The sequence below is a fragment of the Paramisgurnus dabryanus genome, chromosome 8 (genome assembly GCF_030506205.2).
Source record: "Paramisgurnus dabryanus chromosome 8, PD_genome_1.1, whole genome shotgun sequence".
In the NCBI taxonomy this organism is placed as follows: Eukaryota; Metazoa; Chordata; class Actinopteri; order Cypriniformes; family Cobitidae; genus Paramisgurnus; species Paramisgurnus dabryanus.
In genome coordinates this window covers 32186837-32207979 of record NC_133344.1, presented here as the reverse complement: position 1 = coordinate 32207979, position 21143 = coordinate 32186837, and the positions used below count along the sequence as shown (strand labels likewise).

Sequence of the window (21143 nt, the reverse complement as noted above, 5' to 3'; positions counted from 1 at the left end):
ATATTAAAAGATAGAGGTATTTATGTAAGCTTATAAAAGTTAAGTCACCCAAAAAATAAGATTGTGTTATTATTTACAAAGAGTGGGAACACGTTTTACTAAACAGAATTTGTTATATATATACTTTTATATATATATATATATATATATATATATATATATTAGGGGTTCAAATGACATGAACGTGAGTAAATAATGACACATTTTTAATTTTTAGTGAACTATCCCTTTAAGATTCTTCATATAAATCCATTTCATTGTAGTTTATAGACACCAGTTTAAAAAAATAAAATTAACACCCCTTCAGTTATTAAATACAGATTTGTAGAAGAGTGCATAAGATTCAAAAACAATACTTAATAAACATGTGTTGTAAAAAATCAGTGCAAGTATCCTGTTCATTTAAAGAGTGAAGGCTCAGATTTGACTGTATGCATAGTAAATTTGCCATATAAATGCAAAGAAAAGGTAGTTTATAGGAAAAATATAGCCACAGGTCCATCTTTGCCTGCAGCTTTGCCATCCCAGGTTGCTTGTTTTTAGATATTTTTACGACAATTGTTGGCATCGATTATGGCTACAGTATTGCACTACTGTCCCAAGTCAAAGTGCATTAGTATATTCTTCATTCCACCGTGTAGCTTTAAATGTGTAATTCTGTGTGTCCTCTCTTCTTGTTCAAAAGCTCAAAGAAGGACACACGATGCACGAGAGGCATCAGGGTTTCTCTTCCTAATGAAACAAATTCAAAGAAAGGTTAAGTGAGAAGTGAACAACTACATTATGAATGGCATACACTTCAGTAGATTAGGTTTAAATGGATTGGCACTATTCCTATATCAAGCTCACCTGCATGGTGCTAGAGGTCCAGGATAGAAGGCTGGTCATTCTGCTATATACTCCTGGTCTATTCTTTTCTCCACAGCCTGCTCCCCAACTCGTAATCCCTGACAGATACCATTGCTGATTTTGTGCCTTGCACACCAATGGACCTCCACTGTCCCCCTAAAACCAGAAACAAGGACAATAAAGAAAGTGGAAGATAAGATAATTGTATGAAAGACATTTCAAGTATAATTTTAAAAATATAAATGTAAAAAATTTTGTATTAACTAAAATTGATATTAATGTCAAATCAAATGGTCAACAATAATTGCACTCTAAATTCTGCTCGATTATTTTTAACCCAATGCTTGTTAAATATGGAACAGAACACGTGTTGTGTTGGGTTATAAATAAACCTATTCTGGGTTAAAAATGACCCAATTTGGGTTGTTGTTATGCACCCATGGGTTGTAATAACCCAGCTGGGTGTTGTTTCCAATATTTACCCATTATGTGTTTAAAATAACCCAGCAATTTTTAACACTTAATATGGCCAAATTCCAAGTGAAGTCCACTTCGCAGCGCACCATCGGGAGATTTGATCTTCCCCATAGGGAGGTGTGAGTATAGGTATATTTACCAGTAACATATTGCCTAACAGCATGCAGTACTGTAGGTTATAAAATACAGTGCTTGCCTACCTAGACCCCAGAATAAATCAATGTCAGGAGACAAAGAAACATTGGGGAAGGCCTGACCAGTGAATAATGTACAGTAGCTTGCATAAGGAAACTTGGTGGACAGACACAATGACATGCTGAGGCCGTCTCACCTGACAGGAGTCCCGACCCCCATTCAGATCACCAGCACATATCATGTTGTTGGAGATGGCCCCTTCATACACACTGGTGCTGTTGCAAAAATTCGTGTCAATGATATTCACCTTCACACCCATGAGATTTGAAGAGGCATGAGCTGATGGGGAAAAAAGGTCAGAGGTCTTGGTCAGATAATAAGTCAGCTTCCAAACCATAAATGGGTAAAATATATCTCCAAGTAACAACAACAATAAGAATTGTATAATAACAATAATAATAATAATTTAGAAGTGTCTGGAGGTAAAATATATTTTTTATAGCAGTTTACATGTATTTTAATAAATAAAAATAGTGCAATAACATATTAGTTTTATAAATACAATTATAAAAATGTAAATGTTTCACAAAAGTAATAATGTAGACATAAAGTCTCAAATAGTTGTGATCCAAATTTCAAGTAAAAAATGTACCATTAACGGCCACTAGGTGTCAACGGTTTGCTGCATACTCTTGTCACAAATTAATAAATTACTGTCACTGAATTATTATTAATGCAAAACGATTTTGAAATAAAAAAAAAACTACATTATTCACTCTCAGAAATAAAGGTACAGAACTGTACCTTTTCTGTCACTGGGGCTGTACCCTTTCAAAAAGTACAGCTTTGCACCTAAGTATTTCATTTTAGTACCTCAGAAGTACATGCTGGGACCAAAGAGAGTTTATTAGTACCTCAAAAATACATATTAGTATCTTAAAGGTAGATATTGGTACTAAATGTTTACACATCTGTACCTAATGGTCCATACAATTACCTTCTTCAAGGGTGCTGCCCCACTGACAGCTAGGTTACATATTTTGACTTTTTTCTAACAATGTAGGTCCTTAAGGTACGGCAATCTACCCAAAATTGTATTCTGTTTTTTATTCCTGTAAAGGTACCAAACAGAAACTTAGGGTACAGCCCCAGTGACAGAAAAGGTACAGTTTTGTACCTTTATTTCTGACAGTTGTGGAGCTCAGTTGATTTATACTAAGACATAGTGTTATGAATAAATAATAATTAATATGCATTCCTATGGGGGGGAGTCATGTAACAAAATACTGTCACTACAGTACATTCTTTCTATCATCAGATGACATTGAAATATGAAAACTACATTCTGAGAGCTTTCCAGTGATATATAGTTTGTCTAGATTTTTTAGGTTTAGAGTAGGGTTCTAGTGTTATAAATATGTAAAAACAAATTTGGCCTACCTGTGGGCCCGTGACCTTTTAGAAACTGAATCCCACTACGTCATAATTCTCCCAAAATGGTGATGCAATATGAAAACTACACTCTTAGAGCTTTCCAAAGACATATATTTTGTCAATATATTTTAGGTTTAGACAGGGTATTAGTGTTACAAATATATAATAACAGAATGGGCCCACCTGTGGACCCGTAGAATTTTGGAAAATGTCTCTCACTATGTCATTCCTTTAACAAAATGGTGATGACAAATGAAAACTACACTCTTACAGCTTTCAAACGGTTTATAGTTTGTCATGATTGGATAAGAATTCACATTCAAAACACTGATGTAAACGTATGCGTCCCACTGGCGGGACAGTGTCATTTCGCAGGATTTAAATGTTTTGAGATACCCTTTTTTAAATAAATGAATCAATTACTCTCCCTACATGATCTATTTTAAAATACACTGTTGAAATATGTATTCTAGAGGCATACATAGTTTGTCGTGATAGATACAAATTTACATGCAAATTACTGAAGTAAAGTCAGGTGTCCCGCTCCTGGGACGGTGCCCGTTAAGGGTCAATATTGCATTCAAGTTTCTTTTAACCCATTTATTTTTTCTATATAAATTCTCATGTACCTGCCCCCTCTTTTGTTGTGCCAAAGCCAGATGTCCAGCACTCTTGATTTCCAGAAAAGATCTGGTCAAATGTAGGAAGACAAATTGGCTGCACAGTAGCTGGATGAAAACGAAAACTCTGATAAACAAATGCATACACACTACACAAACAAATATATGATAAATGCACACATATACACAATGAATTGTTCTCTAAGACTCACTGGAGAAGTCCACAGGCCTGGTGAGTTTCAGTAATGCAATGTCATAGTCATTACTATCACGATTGTAATTCTCATGCACTGTAATCGTCTTCACAAGGTAGGTGGTCGGAAGGTTAAGCTGGGAAATAGCTCCAGGATATACAAGCCAGCTTACAGGATTTTTCATTGCGCTATAATAAAACAAATGAAACATCATCACTTCATCACTAGTTTTCATTTGTTTTTCATCAAGGTTGCAATGACAAAATAGCTTAAAATTTAATGTTGCCTTAATACGAACCCTTGGAAGCAATGGGCAGCTGACACCACAAAGTCTGGAGAGATGAGGGTTCCACCACAAACATGTTGGCCTTCAAAATGCAGGCTGACCTGCCAAGGCCACTGGCCAGGATTAGAGACACTGCCCCCTATAATCCTGGAGGCAATCTGCTGCTTGCCACAATCTGAAAGAAAAAAAATGTCACATTTAATTGCACAATTCAAACATGATTACAATACAAAGTATTGCTCATCAATTAAATATCCACACAAAATATCACTCATTAAAATGATGAATAGCAAATATTAAAAAATTGGCATTCAGATATTAAAACCCACTTCCATCTAAATGTAATCCTTGGTTATTTCACACTGATCGTATTTGACTACCTTGGGTTAGTAATTGAGATCAGAAATGAACCAATTGTTTATCGTTATGCCTTTATTGTTTCCTTATCTTTGTAAGTTGCTTTGGATAAAAGTAGGATTAAAAGATAAATGTAAATGCCTGGCGGCCTTACCGGTGCACTGGAGCGAGACAGCTTTCTCATTCGGACAGCTTGAGCTAAACAAGACGAACATTAAGATGTAAACTTGGGCAAAAGACAAAGTTGCTGTCGTTGTTAGCAATCTTCATTATTGCTCTGCAATGATTCTTTGTTCTCTTACCTGACGTTGACCAGAGCCTGTATAAGCTTGCCTGCTATTGGTTCTAAAGTTAGCCCTTTAGAAGTGTAACCTTCCACTGGACTGGATGAATAAGAGCTAAGGAGATAGAAACACAAGGCATCACCTGAAATGTTAAAAATAATCAGTGTCTAACAAATTTAAAGTGTGTATAAAGTCATTTCAGAGAATTGTTTCTAAACACTTTGTAATGTATTGATGACAAGAGACCGCATGACACACTTCATAAATGTTAGAAATGTACTCAGGATTATTTAGGCAAAGCTAAAGTGGTGACTCGATTATGCACCGGAGCCATTAAGCATGGCCCTGCCCTTAATTTTTTCTAGGATTTTGATAACTTATTTGTTGTCAAATTTGGCTAGGTGGTTTATATCACATTATTTTGTGGTGTCACAAACTTAGAACACATTTATTATTGGACTTTACATGGAATTTAATGTTTATTCTGCAAACAGAAAGGGAAAGGATTGTCACAGGTGCCAATAACTCACCCGAAGTATAAAATTGTTTTTATAAAACGGGCAGTTCTGCTTTTTCATTCTGATTGGTTGAAAGGAGTTCAAAGCCGTGATAAAATACCCCGGTAAACCAACGGTTCAGACCGCATTACAGAAGTATCACTGCGCCACTGTTGCTGCGTACTGATTTATGAAAATAAACACCACAGTCTTTAATCATATTTTTAATTTGTCTACAATTGCACAATTATTGGCGATATCCATAAATGTCAATGAATATTGTTGAGTCATCTCGTCAATAAAGAGAAAACGCTCCCTGAGGAGTTTCTACCTTACATTCATATTTCCGCTATCCACTGGGTGGCGATCTTACCCAAACACTGACGCATTCACTCAACACTAGAAACACTGTGTACATTTTGATCGTGGTTCTGAATCTGACCTCTTACAAAAAGTATTCACAAAAATAGAATTATCTCCACTTTTAGCTGAAAATTTGAGAGGTGATAAGAGAACAAATGAAGGTAGGATGAAACTGTTTTTTTTAAGTGGAGGGTCTGTTCTTTCATTTGATATTTTATGTTTATTTAAAGAAGATAATTTTTCTGTAAGGCATTAAACTAAAACTGAGTGGCAACTGATGAATGTTGATTTATAAAATAAACACCACAGTCTTAAATCATATTTTCATTGTGTCTTTGCTGCGTCTGTGTTGGTTGGGAACTGCGCTCTGTTTCAGTCACACTTGATTCTAAAGAACTACTTTGTTCGGCGGAAGACTAATATTTGTACTAATATAATTACAACTTAATAGTGTGTTATTTCATGAAACCCTGCTATGCATATGAAGTAACCGTTTTATAAACGCAATAAGCCCCGCGAAGCAGTGATGTTACAGTGCATTTTATAACAGCTAAGGGGGTTTAGGCACTCTGCTTTGCGTCATGCCTAACAAAGCCCCTTAGCTGTTATAAAATGCACTGGTAACCCACTGCTTCTTGGGGCTTATTGCTTTATGGAACTGAGACTTTTCCTGCTTGACAAGTAGCCTACGATATTTCATTTATTTGACAGCGTGTCTACAATTGCATTTTAGATAAATTGTAATAGTTAATGGTACAAAACTAGCAATAATTTTGTGTTCAAATTATTATGTAGGCATATGCTTTTCTTCATTTGGCTATTTATTTAAATTTTGGGGAATGATATGAACATGCAAGCTACAAAGTTATTGCAGAACTATTATTATTTTTAATGGTTGGAATCAAATGTTGACAGTTCAAATGATAAATCATTATTATAAGCCTACTGAACCACTAAGAATATTGTTAAGGTCAGGAGGCTTTTTCTGTACTTGCTCAATAACAGATTTATGTTTGTTTATGTTTAACCACAAAAAGACACAAATTGAAGCTAAATAAGACTGGAAGTCCACCCAAAAATGAAAATATTCCCATAATTTACTTACCTTTGCGAATAAAGTATTGTTAAAACCTCAGAGGGTTTGGCATATGGTGGTGGTTTCCCGGACAGGGGCCTTAATTATTTTAGGACATTTAAGTAGTTTTTTTACAAACATACCTTACAAAAAACAATACTGGTAAGCATCTTAAGACAAAACAATGGTACACTCAAAAAAATATTTAGGCCTAATTCATAAGATTTATGTATTTTGATTACATGTAACATTTCCATCCATTTGGATTACATACTTTTAATCTAAAATAAACAAATAAACTTTATATGATATATACTTTTTAGATATATGTAAATGAAACCAATAAAATTTATGTAATAGTTTTACTTAATCCAATGTGTTTTAAATGCATTTAAAAAATGGATTATGTATTCTTTATTAATAAACCCAATTCACTTAAAATGCATTACATTTAGGTATCTTACTAATAAACCATTTATACATTTATATATTCCTCCCCCATTCACCCTCCTAAATCACAATATGCTATAACAAAAAAACACAAAAAATAAAAGAAGAGCCAGACCACTTGGTTTTACATTTTATCAATTTATTTAATACTTCAAGGCATTACTCATAAGGCAGCAAAAAAGAGCAGCTAACAACTAGCATGACAGCCATGGCTTATACACCTCGTATTGTGTGCAAAAATAAATAAATAAGCGTGTTTCAGACATTTCAGCCACAATCAACCTCATTCCACAAATAAGAGCAAACATTTTAACAGGCTGCAGAAATACAAAAAACCCTGTAAAACTCGAGGTAGACATAAATCAGGGACAACAACATTACTTTAACATTTTCAGAAATCTGTGACATGTAATAATAATTTAGAATGAAAAAAAAAATGGCACATGTTTTGAGTGGCTGTGTGCCATTAACAATTTTCATGCATCTTTAATTACATGTTAGATATACATCAATTACATTTTTAAAAAACTTTTCAACTTTCAAAATTGTTAAAGGAATATCCAATTTAATAAAACAAAAATCACGATAATTTTCTAACCCCATATGTTTATGTTTTACTTTGTTCAGTCAAGAAGAAATAAAGTTTGAGTCAAACATTCCAGGATTTTTCACAATTTAAGACTTTATTCGACCTCAAGTTTACAGTTTCAATGCAGATTTAAAAGGGCTCTAAATTATCCCAAATAAGGCATAAGGGTCTTATCTAGCTAAACGATTGTCATTTTCAAAAATAAAAATAAAAGAGGACTTTTAAATCACAATGTTTTGCACTAGCTGTGTGACACATAATTTAAACTACCGCTCCAGTGTTTACAAGTGAGGAGAAAGAGAAGCGTTCAGATGTTGTTGTATGTTGAATGATACTAATTAATGTCTTTGGGTACATTTATTATTTAAAATGTTCCACAAATGTGCGTTTCACATTTGTGATGTGTAACCATTCAACGTTATTACATAGTACGCAATGTCGCACTGTGTGTCACATGGATAATGCAAGACAAGAAGTTGTGTTTTTTGCCAAAAATGATAATCTTTTGGATAGATAAAACCCTTATGCCTCGATTGGGATCGTTTAGAGCCCTTCAAAGCTGCTTTGAAACTGCAATTTTAAACTGCATTGAAACTAAACTGTTGAGGTCCAATAAGGTCTATTAAATTAAGAAAAATCCTGGAATGATTTTCTCAAAAAACTTAATTTCTTCTCGACTGAACAAAAAAGACAAACATCTTGGATGACAGACAGTAAATTATCAGGATTTTTGTTTAATGAAAGTGCAATATTCCTTTAATGTTAAAAACGTCACTTATAAATGTACAAAAATGTACCCACTTTGAGGGGGATGTATCAGCGTGTCTGTCAGGTATTCACTGAAGCATCTTTCAGTGATTGCTTGGTTGTATCAAGTCCAGTTCCCTTAGGATTTTTTGAAAGGTCAAAGGTGCACTTGTGGTTCTTCAGGTAGTTCAGTTTAAGTGTTAAAGTCCAAAAAACAATTTCACACCAATGTGTGACACCAAGTAGGTTTTGCCAAACTTTCACTGTCTGTGCAATCCCCAACTCACCAATTTCACAATTCTGGAGAAGAACAACAAAAAAATCAGTCCCAATAGCAGACACACAGTGAAATTTTCAAATATGTGCAGGCAAATTGTTTTACAAACTCTGATATTTAAAATATGTAGACTGATTCAAACGTGTAAAATAATAGAACATTAGTCACAAAACCATCAAAAAAATTGAAAACAGATAATCACCTTGTTTAAACATCTAGTTATCCATAGGATATTTATATACACACACATACACATACATATAAATGGATAGATATAAAAATAGAGTAGGTTGACATACACTTACCACATATTCTTTAATGTGTCTCTCCATGCCTTCTTTGAGGTAGGTACAGATGTCTTCAACTAGAACAAGACAAAAAAAACACATTATTTAATGATTTTCTTTAACAATATTTTATGTAGATAATAGTTTTTATAGAGACAGATAAAGATTTTGTGAGACGAAGAGTATGTATTTTTCTGTTTCAGAAATATTGTGTCCCAGCATGTGTGTACACTACCGGTGAAATGTTTGGAATGAAGTCTCTTATTCTTATCATTACTGCATTTATTTGAAAAAAAAAACACCTGTTTCCAATTTTCACAATAAATCATTATATTAAAATGATTTCTAAATAATCATGTGACACTGGAATGATGAAAATCCAGCTTTGCATCACAGAAATCAATATATTTGTAGTATAACTTACCCTGTCTAGCAGGTTTTCCCACCATATAGACGATGAAATGATGCTGTATCTGTAAAAAAAGTTTTAGTTAGACACACACAATGCACTCAACAACATAGTATAATTGTAACATTCTTTTGTTAATAAAGTCACAGAGATTATATGATAATTTTATTCTGATTAGCCTACAGTAGCCTATGACTTTATTTATTTCTTAGGTTTCAAACATTAAACCACAAAAAATAACCAATAAAAGCAACAGTCACTGACATGGTAACTTAACGTACATTCCAACAGACCGTCTGTTGATGTCGGACTGTTTATTGAGGTGTATTTTACTCTGAAACATGCAACGCGTCACACATGTAATTAAACAACAGACAATTATATTTAAGATAATCACATCAAACTTGTTAACTTTACTCACCTACAATTTGGCGATCGTAGACTAGTGAGATGACGATCCAGTCCAATGCAAAATGGCGAAGTCCAATGCAAAATGGCGAAGTCCATGTGCTGTAGCGTTTGTTTTTGATTTTGGCGCCACCTCCTGACTGGAAGGCGTCATTTCCGCTTTTACTAAAGTCAGTTTCCTGACACTTGTATGTAAATCAATCTCATAGAATTTATCCGGTTTGTTTCACGTCTAGCTTTATTTAATTCATATTCATACATTTTAACTGATTAAATCTAATAGATTTTACATTGAACAGATTTATATATATTCTAATAAATCGGATTACATATATTTTAAAAAACGAGTATTTAAATAAAATCTAAATGATCCAAATACTTAAAAGTAAATATTGCCAGGAATCGTTTTTTTGAGTGTACTGCTATATGTTAAAATATGTCAGGGCAAGCTGTTTTAAAAATGAAAGCAGCTCAAACATGCATTTTCGTCTGGGACTAGGATAAGCCCTGTCCGGGAAGCCACCCCATAGTGTGCAGGGCAGTACAAGATCCTTTATAACTCATTATTTGTTTGTTTGTTTATATATTGAAGCATCACAGCCACTTGTGAAAATGGCCTGTTCTTCATTCATCAAAAGAAAATGTGATATTTTGCCCTTGCCTGAAGAGAAAAGGTGCAGAATATTTGTTTTTGGGTGAACTATCCCCTTTAAGTCACAGATAAAGCTGTTCACCTTCTGAAACCCAGCTGGGCACAGATCTGATCAGCATAACTTTTATCCAAACCCTGATAGCACACAGGGAGGAATTGTCCTTCCTCAGCAGTTTTGACCTGCAGAACTCCCCCTGCACCAAATCTTACTGAGAACACAGAATAAATTAAACAATCAAACATGGCAAACAACATTTCATTTTAACATAATAGTGTGTAAATGCCTATCACAAAGTGTTTCTGGTTAATCTTAGTTTCTCTATTAGAACATATTAAATGTACTGTTGCACTTAAAAGCAAAAGCAACCAAAATTAAATAAAATAAAAAGTCAATGATGCCTATAAATGAGTCATAATTTTCCATATAAATTTCAGCCCGTGACCTTGATATGTGAATGCTCACCACAGTCGGTCTCATCATTGGGCTGTTGGCAGTTTTGGATGCCGTCACATTTCAGACTGGAGTTAGAGCAGATTTCAGCAAAGTGACTCTTGTCGTCATGATCGTCATCATCGTTGTGACTGCTGTCTCCACCGTGATTGTCATCATCATTGTGACCGGCAATTTGATTGTTATTATTGCCATCACTTTGATGGTGGTCATCTGGGTCCTGTCTGGGTCCATATCGCACTAAGAGTGAGAGAGCATGGGGATTACAAATAGGTAATTCGTGGTTTGTACTGCCATACAGCGGTTGTGAAATCACAGAACATTTCTTTAAAGAAGTTGTCTTACCTCCAAGCCCAATGGCCAATCCAATGCCAGCAAGCAACAAAAGGGCTACTAACCATCCAACTAAACATTTGGTTTTCTGGCTGCAGCCCCCCTGACTCTTGTTCTTGCCTTCCACTGATGGAAAAATATAAATTGTCCTTCATTAAGGCAATGATGTTAAGTCTTCATTCTTCAATATATATATTGATATTTTTTTGGCACACTTTGGGCCCTCTAAGTACCAGATGAGCCTCGTTTAAACACTATGGCCTACATGAGTATTGTTGCTGACCATGTCCATTTCTTTATGATCACAGTGTACCCAATTTCTGATGTCTATTTCCAGCAGGATAATGCACCATGTTACAAAGGTCAAATCATCTCCAACTGATTTCTTGAACATAACAATGAGTTCATTGTACTCTAATGGCCTCCGCATTCACCAGATCTCAATCCAAAAGAGCATCTTTGGGATATGGTGGAACGAGAGATTGCATTGACGTGCAGCCGACCAATCTGCAGCAATGCTTGATGCTGTCAATGTGGACCAAAATCTCTGAGGGATGTTTCCAACACCTGGTTGAATCTTTGCCACAAAGAATCAAGGTAGTTCTGAAGGCAAAAGGGGTCCAACCTGGTACTAGCAAGATGTACCTAATAAAGTGGCTGTATATACCTCTTTATCACACTGAATGTCTGTGAACCATGGCTGCTTTCCCTGCTGAAAAAAACAGCATACCAGCAAGACCAGCATATGTTGTGTTTTGGTGCTGGTTTGCTAGTGAACACCAGCTAAACCAGCATCAAACCAGCATCAGCACCAGCATTAGCACCAGCTAAACCAGCACCAAACCAGCATAAACTCCAGCTAAACCAGCATTAGCACCAGCATACCATGCTAGTCATACCAGCATGTGTTGTGTTTTGGTGCTGGTATGCTGGTGACCACCAGCTAAACCAGCATAGACCAGCATAATTCCCATGCTGGTCCATGCTGGTTTGATGCTTGTTTTTTCAGCAGGGTTGAATGGCCAAGGACTGCCAAAAAGGCCATATGACTGACACGTAAAGCAACCAGTCAACTTTCGATTGGTGCTGCGTCATGTCCTGTGTCGTGAAGATCTCTCCACCATTACAAACCAGTGTGCAACCATCATTTACAAACTTCTCTAAAATTTATAACAACAATGGTTAAAATAGCGCTCTTAGATTCCACTTATTGCTTCAAACAAAACTCTTGAACATCTATTAAAGACTTTATGCCATGAACCTCAAATACCTTTAAAAGTGTAGCGTTTATTCAATATCAATGAAGCATTGCCACCGATGTTAACATGACTGCTATCTTATTTTATCAGATAGCTTTGTGTTGTTTTCAGGCGGATAGTTAAAGAATGCGACACAGGCGTCTCGATCCTTGGGTGTGACGTCTGAGGCTGAGACTATACTTTCAACCAGTGGTGAAGATACGGGTGGGCCCGGGTGGGCCAGTACCCCACCTGCCCATATACTGTAGACAGCTGATTATTAATAAGTTTTTTATTATTTTCCCTTTTGAAACATTATGCTGCATTGCATCAAGGTAACTTGGCGTACAGTGTATGTACATTCTATGCTTTTCCCACCCAGTTTTATAACGGCCCACCCACTTGAACATTTCTGGTCTCGCCACTGCTTTGTCCCCATCCCTTAGATATATATATATATATATATATATATATATATATAAACCAGATTCAAAATAACCAAAGAGATTCAATACTTACACACAGTGTGCTGTGTAACAACGATGGCTTCTAGTTTCAATGGCTCCTTTTGAACATAGTATGGCACAGTTTTATGGGTGACGTCATTGTTGATGTCATGAATCACCTGTTCATAGGTCATAAGAGGGGGCTGTGGATCCACAGAGCTGTATGGAGGAGGAGGGTCTTTCTAAAATGAAGTTAAACAACATGGGTTTTAGTGGGAGTAGGTTGTGTCACTTGATCAAAGTATTTAAAATACTCTGAAAAAAAATTACAGGCATTTAGGTTCCATTCAAATCCAGAAAACCATACAGACAACAACTATGTCAGTATACCAGTATTTCTAGTCTACATTTTTTCCAGCATGGTTAAGAATTACTTTTCATTTGTTATAGATAAGACAGTTTTTTATTAAATGTTTTTGGGGCAGTTTCCCGGACAGGGATTAGACTAGTCTTAGACTAAAATAAATGTATGAGCTGTACAAACTGAAAAGAACTAAAAACATATCTTAAAATATATCAGTGCCCTTTGTTTTGCCTCAAAATGCACACAAGAAAGGTTTTTGTAAGGCGTGTTTTTTAAAACTAGTTACATTTCTTAATTAAACTAAGGCCTAGTCCGGGTTTAAGCTAATCTCGTCCGGGAAACCACCCTTTTATGTTTAATAAGACCTGGTGTGTCCACATACGTGGACATCAAATTTTTGGCTGTTTGCACCATAATACTTAATTCTGTGTAATTGGAACCTGTTGTACACAAAAGTGACAATTACACTGCTTCATGTTCAAAGAAAAATATTTGGTTATTATATTTATTGGTTCGTCCTAAACCCAAATAGCTGGAAGAAATCTGAAAAAATTAGGAGGGTTAAAGGCAAGATAGGCAGGAATTATCTAAAAAACTTTTTTACAAATTTGTTTAAACTGTCTTTATATACCAATACATAAGTAAAATGTAAGTACTCTGAAAAAGAGAGTATAAAACTCAAGTGTCTGTAGACCTCCATTTGGGACGGAACAAATGATTGGCTTGCGCGACTATCACTCTCTTGCGCGACTATGGCACCACCCCTGTTGCTATGGGATCTGTCCACACATGCGCACACCTGATTGATTTAAATGTGCACGATGCACTCTGAAGAGCAATCTGAAGAGCAAAAGTACGGCAGAGAAAGAGCATTCAGAACTCACAGTACCTGCATATCCAGTCAGCAGGCAAACAAGGAATAAATGAAGAAATCAAACGAGAATAAATATCGCGTGGCTTTTCCTTGAGTCGACAATCCAGAGTGTAGTCCTCATCAGAGTCAACAATGCTTTCATTACGGAAACTCTACCATGCAAAACACTGGCTTAATAGTGAGTACTAAAAGCCATCCTATTTGTTTATATTCATAGTGATAAAGTTAGGTGTATTATTACATGTGATTGTGACATGATGTTACTACATGCACCGCGCTCCCAGCACAGCCGGTCAGCGTCGCGCGTTCATGTGTTTTGGGGGCGTGCCTTTAGAAGAAACCCAGAAGGGAGGGGGTGGAGTGAATGGAAAAATGAGCTGTGAGATGTCTACAGACACTCGATTTTTTATACTTTCTTTTTCAGAGTACTTACATTTTACTTATGCATTGGTTTAAACAAATTTGTAAAAAAGGTTTTTTAGATAATTCCTGCCTATCCTGCCTTTAAGCAAACTCCAGAAAAAAAAACGTTTTTTTGTTTTATATTTTAATGTGGAATAATAAATAGGCTAAAATAACATCTGTATGTCTACTTTACCTATGCTTGCTATTAAATAAAATAAATGATCAACCTCACATGAGATGCAATGAAGTAATACAATTAAAGCATGAACATTTTTGCTTTTGGGAACGTATACCAAAAGAGACGCACATTTTACCAGGAACAAAAGGTGGTACAGGTGAGACAGAATGTGTACAGATGTGAATCTAAGGTTCATCTAAACTAGTTGCTAGATTTGGCGTTATTCACTATTTTTGTGAAAACTAAATTGATGGGTCTAAAAGTCACTAAATCTATCAATGACGTTGACAACACTGCCTTTCACTTTCCATTATGTGAGCAATTATTCCCCACCCACTGATTTACATAGAATTTGCATACTAGTTGACTTTAAACATGAAAACCATGCAATAAAAGAGAACATAAAATGAAAAGTGAACTTTACATTTTAATTAGATTTTAGTCACTATTATTGCGTGAGGATTAATGAAAAACCTTAACAAATGTATTTGCAGTTTTTTATTCTTATATTTTTACACTTTTCCCTTTTAAACTAGCATCATCACCCTAAATAATTTCATTTAATTTGGGTCATATGTTGCGTACAGTTTTCTATAATGAAATGGTAAATCTGGTTTCCATTTTTATCATAAATTTAATAAAAATGTATACTTTCATAGTATAATCCATAAGCATATAATCTAGGGCAGTGATCTCTCCAAAAGGTTGCCCGTCAAAGCACACTCCACTAATTTTTTAGCCTCAATTTTAAAAATTGTTAATTACATTTTTTTTTACACTAGATTGGCTTCTTTTGTGTATGTTAACATTTTAAACAATGATAAAACATATTAACAAGTAAAAAAATAAAATCAACAAGGTTTTGAGTAAAGTAGCTCTCCAGATTGTTTTATCCATTGTGGTAGCCCCTGCTTACAAAAAATTGGAGACCCCTGATCTAGGGCCTAGGCCATATGTAACCCTTTGTTTGGAAGGCGATTTGTAGCAAACTGTGTTGCTTGGTTGTGGTCATGTGGGATGTTTAGTCCATTTCCTTGTCTAATTTTTACCATAAATTTTATTGGTCCAAACCCAATTCATTTCTTAAGGAGAATGAACCATGGGGGTTAACCATAGTGGGCACATCTGGAAATGCAAAGATGTGTCAGATGTGACATACTGATCTGTTTTGATCAGAAGGAAGCAGTCCATTCGATCCATGTCACCAAACTTTGAAGAAAAGATTACCTTTGTCAAGCTATTCAATGTCTATCCTTACAGGAACATATTTTTATTTTATTGTCTCATTGGATTGGACAGGTGCTATATTTATACTTCCTTGAGTATGACGGCAAAGACTCAAGTAAAGAGCAGTATTTATTTCTTTTCAATGTACCTTTGGAAACTATGCAGTTGAACCAGATGCTTTGTCCTCTGTCATGTATGTATTGTAGGCCACAGTTTACCTAATACATATCTAATTGAATTCCTTCTTTGTTTTATTTTTAGAAGTTGTTCTTCTTCTTCATTTCAGAGAGTATATGTAATTCTAAAACACTTGATTTTGATTGGTCAGTGTTGTGTTTAGGGTTTATATATGTAAGTAATAATGGATGATGGGCTGTTGAATCATTCGAAAATAATGCACGTCTAAGGTAATCCATTACATTTCACCATGAGCCCATTTTCAGCTTATAGGTTACCACAGACATCGCTCTGGTGGTTATTTTAAGCCATTGTACATTGTACAATAAAGCATTCAACAGCCCCATGGTATATATAAATCTATGTGTATGTGTGTTTATATTACTGTTTTCGTCCTGCTCTTGTTTCTACAAGTACTCAATTCTAGGTAATTATTACACAAATGAATAGTGGGTTTCTGTTTGACATGTTGGATAATTATAGTGTTATTCAATGAACCAGATTCTCTTTCTAAGCCTTGAGTAAGTGAGAAAGTCTCTTGTAATAAACAATGACCCTCTGAGTTCGCCAAAGCCGATAAAGGAGATGCTGTTTATATGTGTTGAGCTGTTAAAAGCTCACTTTTCATTTGGTCACAAGTGCTGAGAAAGAATGCAAACGCTTTAGTTTCATCATATGGACAAACTGGTTTGTTAAACCTATCACCCTCTTTAAAAAAATAGGTATATGAAAGTTGTCACCGGGGTGGTACCTTTTTAAAAAGTACATGTTTTGTACCTAAAAGGTACATATCCCTGCGACAAAAAAGCTACAAAATTTTTTACCTTTTTTTCTGAGAGTGTAGCTGCAAAAGTGTACAAAACTTTATCTGCACTTCATAGCTTAGTGAATATTGCTTCAATACTGATGATGCTGCAAGCCTTAAAGTTTAATACTTGGGCAATGTTGGAGGACAAAAGAGCCTTGTGTAGTTCAAATGTTTCGCAACTTGTGTTCCTCCCACTGATCTATATAAATGACTGGATTGCTCATGACGTCACAACTGTGAAGCCACCGCGCCGCCATGTTGGTATACCCAAACATTATATTAAATCAATGGACGTTATCAGATTTTAATGAAAAAACATCACTTTACAAGTCTTCGTTTTTATATGTGAAGTTACCCTGTACATTATTACAACGCAAACGTCCAAAGCATGTACATAGTTATTTACTGAAAGTTGTACGTTTTGCTTTTTAATCATTAATTAATTATACATTTATCTTTATTACAGTATCAGATCAGCAGACAGACCGCAGCATATTTAGTATTAATGACAAACGTGCTCATTCTGAAATCTAAATAAATAATCATGCTTTGTACCGTATGTGCATGCAATAATTTGCTGGTTTTGTAATTATGTTATCTTAACTTAAGTTACCTTAACTTATTTAGAGAAATAACACTGACTGTGTAGCTGAATGTCAAAAAAACTTAATTTATACCCGTGTCATTAACAGAATGCAGCAGACACACTCACCTTAATGTTTTTTTATAATTCCATTATCCTGCCCGATTAAAACATAAACATCGCAAATAACACCAGAATTAACAATTAATTTATGTACACATATCCTAAAAATGTATCTTGTGTGACTGATACGCTGTAAAGCGGATACATTTAGATCATGATTTTGAATGGAAGTCAATGACGCCTTCTGCCGGTTGGGTATACCAAGATGGCGGCTCGAACTCTGCGCTGGCTTCACCTCACGCATTTACGTCATGCGTTCTATGCGCAATCCAATCATTTATATAGATCAGTGGTTCCTCCACTTACAATATTAAGTACACTTTGGCTTTGGTATTATTTCGTAAAGTGTATTTCTGTAAAACTCTCATTGTATATCAAAATCTATGAGAGATTTTTTTTACTGTTTTTACTTTTTATCTTGTCCCTAGCTGACAAAACTAAAATCTGGTACCAAGAAGATCTGGTTGGGAACCTCTGATGTGCAGCACACCAGTCAAGCAAACCATTCCTATATAACACAATGTACCTTTAAACAAACCACCGATGTACAGAACACTGTTGTAAATTACCCTATAAAATCTTTAACATCTTTAAACATAAATAAAAGTATCATGTTCTTGACTGTAGTACAACTGATAGACTATGATGCTTGCAAAGCAAGGGCCATGCATGGCTTCCCTGCTGAAAAAAACAATAAAACCATTACAGAAAATTCTAATGGTTTCCATTAAAATACCAATAGGAACCATTAGCTTTTACCATTAAAACCAATACACTGTAGTGTGTTTTGGGCAATATTCCATAAGAACCAATACATGTTCCATTAGAACCAATACATTGAACCAATAAAAAACCATTAGAGACCAACAAAAAACAATACACTGTAATGTGTTTTGGGCTATATTCCATTAGAACCAATACAATTCCCAATAAAACCAGTAGAATTGTCTGTAATGGTTTTATTGTTTTTTTTTCAGCAGGGAATTGTTAAACGCATATACTGATACAATTTGCTTTGAATAAAAATGTCTGCCAAATGCAAAAATATAAACCAGGAGCATCGCTCAACATTCATACACAAGCACATATAGTTGCAACAACAACAAAAAAATAATAATAATAAAGCATAATTTGGAGATTCATAGATTTTGTTATTGAAGGACTTACCGTGTCATTGCCTGCCATTAGACACAAAAGTGAAGACTATGGAAAAATCCAAAGTGTGTATACAGTAAGTGGGTGGGATTCGACCAGTCTCAACTGTCCCAAAGGAAAACTGAGTCTGTTCCTTACCACAAGAGACCTTAGGACTGCCTTTCATCCTGATAGCTCTAACCATTTGTTACGTTCTTGAAGAATGCCATTGTCATACTTACCTGTCAGACCAGTTTCACATTACTAAGGGACCGCGTGTTTCACCCTCACCTTCTCTCAGGCTTACATGAAAACATGAGCTGAAAATAGATTTCCCTGAATGCTGCATAAAACAACTGAATTTTATGTATGTATGTATGTATGTATGTATATTTATGTGTGTGTGTCAAACTTATATGTACGAACAAAACCAATATTTTAGATAAAGGTATGGATCGAGAGAAGCTGCTCTAAACATAGTTTAATTTATTGAAGAAAACTTCTAGAAACTGATAATAAACTTAAATACATAGACATTTTCAAAAATAAGCTGTTTATGTCAGAACTTGAATGGCATATATTTGTGTAATTTTTTAAAAATTAAACACAGAACATCAGAAATTGTGCAATTAATGCTTAACAAACCAATTTTTTAATGGTTCCATATTTAACTCGAAGCATTACGTAACATTCTTTCTGTGAAAAAGAAACTTTTTTATTTATTGACTATCCAATATAATGACTATATATATATATATATATATATATATATATATATTTATATATATATATATATATATATATATATATATATATATATATAGGGCCCTATTTTAACGATCTGAAATGCAAGTGCGAAGCGCAAAGCGCAAGTGAGTTTGTGGGCGGATCTTGGGCGCTGCTGCTATTTTCCCGGCGGGAGAAATAACTCTTGCGCCAGGCACAAATCAATAAGGGGTTGGTCTGAAGTAGGGCTGGGCCGATCCACTTTTTTTATTACCGATACGATTTCGATACCTGTATTCTGAGTATCGACCGATCCCGATCCAATACTAGTATTTTTCTTGATCCATTTAGAATTGTGTGTGTATAAACACATAAATATATATACGCACACATATACACACAAAACATGTTGCACAAAATCAAGAGAATATCATGTCAAGTGAATTTTTTTTTAAATGAGATACAAGTTAAAAGAATTTAAGTGTTTTTAAATATTTATTAATTGTTTTTGAGTGGACATACGACTGAGCAAATAAATAGTTCAAGTACATTTTTACTTAATTGCGCAAACTGTCACAACATGAAAGACTTTTTAATCAGATGTTTAAAATACGGCTTTTGTGTGTGTTTGTGTGTGTGTGTATGACATATTTAATTCACGCTACTCCAGTGTATTAACTCGGCGAGCACCAAACCATTCAGTTTTTGTGACCTTAAATATCTTCATATTTGCATTTGTTTTTCGCATAAGGCTGTTGAATATATTAGGAAGATTTTGAATATAGTGTATAATAACATTTATGGTGCTTTTATAATAGTTTGACTTTTCTGTAGCATGACAGTACCAACCACAAGTAATGCACAGTATCGGATTTGGATCGGCCCCGTTTTTTCGATACCCGATCCAGCAAAAAAGGTCCGTATTGACCCGATATCCGATCCAAAGTATTGGATCGGCCCACCCCTAGTCTGAAGTAGGTTTATTATTCATCGGTGTGGTTTGGGCGTAACGTCAAATAAACCAATCAGAATGCTATCCAACATTCCCTTTAAACGCAAGGGCGCAAGTTCCATTGCGGGTTGCTATTATTATGACGGATTTACCAGGCGCACGCCAGGAGCGGTTCACAGCCGAGGAGACCCACGTTCTTGTAAGAGCAGTCAAAGACAGAGAAGTTGTTTTGTATGGGGATAGGAGAAACCCGCCCAAATCAGCGTCGGTTAAACAGGCGTGAGAGGAAATAGCCACAGTTGTCTCATCAGCTGGCATCTCCATCGTTGCGCCAAGCACTACAATGATGTCAGGAGACGGGGGAATCCCAAGCTTGCCAGGATAAATCGGGCATGCCATGTAACGGGAGGTGGATCTGCCTCAGGACCTGACGCCAGCAGAGGACATCGCTGCGTCCACCCTCACCGCTGAAAGGGTTTGGGGGCTTTGAATTCGGACCCAAGAAACGCAAGCAAGGTCCAACCCCAAAGTAAACTTACAAATCAAGTTCATATACATTAAGGTTAACATTTTAATAATTATTAACATAAAATAAACATAATACAGCCACACAACAAACTTATGAAAATTTTTTTTAACGCAGCCACACAATAAATAAAAACTATCACCACAATGCTCCCCACTATGATTCCCCTTATCTCATGTGTTAATATTTTTTATTGTAACAATTTATG

The 21143-nt window shown here is 35.3% G+C and overlaps 1 protein-coding gene across 1 annotated transcript; it reads right to left on the bottom strand.

The window, feature by feature from the left end:
* Nucleotides 1-143: 143 nt before the first annotated feature.
* tmprss13a (transmembrane serine protease 13a) lies at nucleotides 144-18939 on the bottom strand. The gene is made up of 13 exons (XM_065281561.1): nucleotides 18765-18939; nucleotides 12932-13100; nucleotides 11187-11300; nucleotides 10854-11081; nucleotides 10473-10599; nucleotides 4655-4750; nucleotides 4507-4550; nucleotides 4008-4170; nucleotides 3728-3897; nucleotides 3525-3623; nucleotides 1658-1800; nucleotides 850-1005; nucleotides 144-732 (listed from the first exon to the last, which is right to left on the bottom strand). Exons 1-13 carry the CDS (start codon nucleotides 18780-18782, stop codon nucleotides 718-720), a joined length of 1542 nt encoding a protein of 513 aa, XP_065137633.1. The 5' UTR covers nucleotides 18783-18939; the 3' UTR covers nucleotides 144-717.
* Between the last annotated feature and the right edge of the window lie 2204 nt (nucleotides 18940-21143).

Excerpts from the sequence above, each read along its gene's own strand:
- tmprss13a (XM_065281561.1), bottom strand. Across the intron at positions 3,898-4,007 it reads GCTGCCCATTGCTTCCAAGG|CGCAATGAAAAATCCTGTAA; the intron begins GTTCGTATTAAG and ends GTTTTATTATAG. Across the intron at positions 1,006-1,657 it reads GGGGTCGGGACTCCTGTCAG|GGGGACAGTGGAGGTCCATT; the intron begins GTGAGACGGCCT and ends TTCTGGTTTTAG.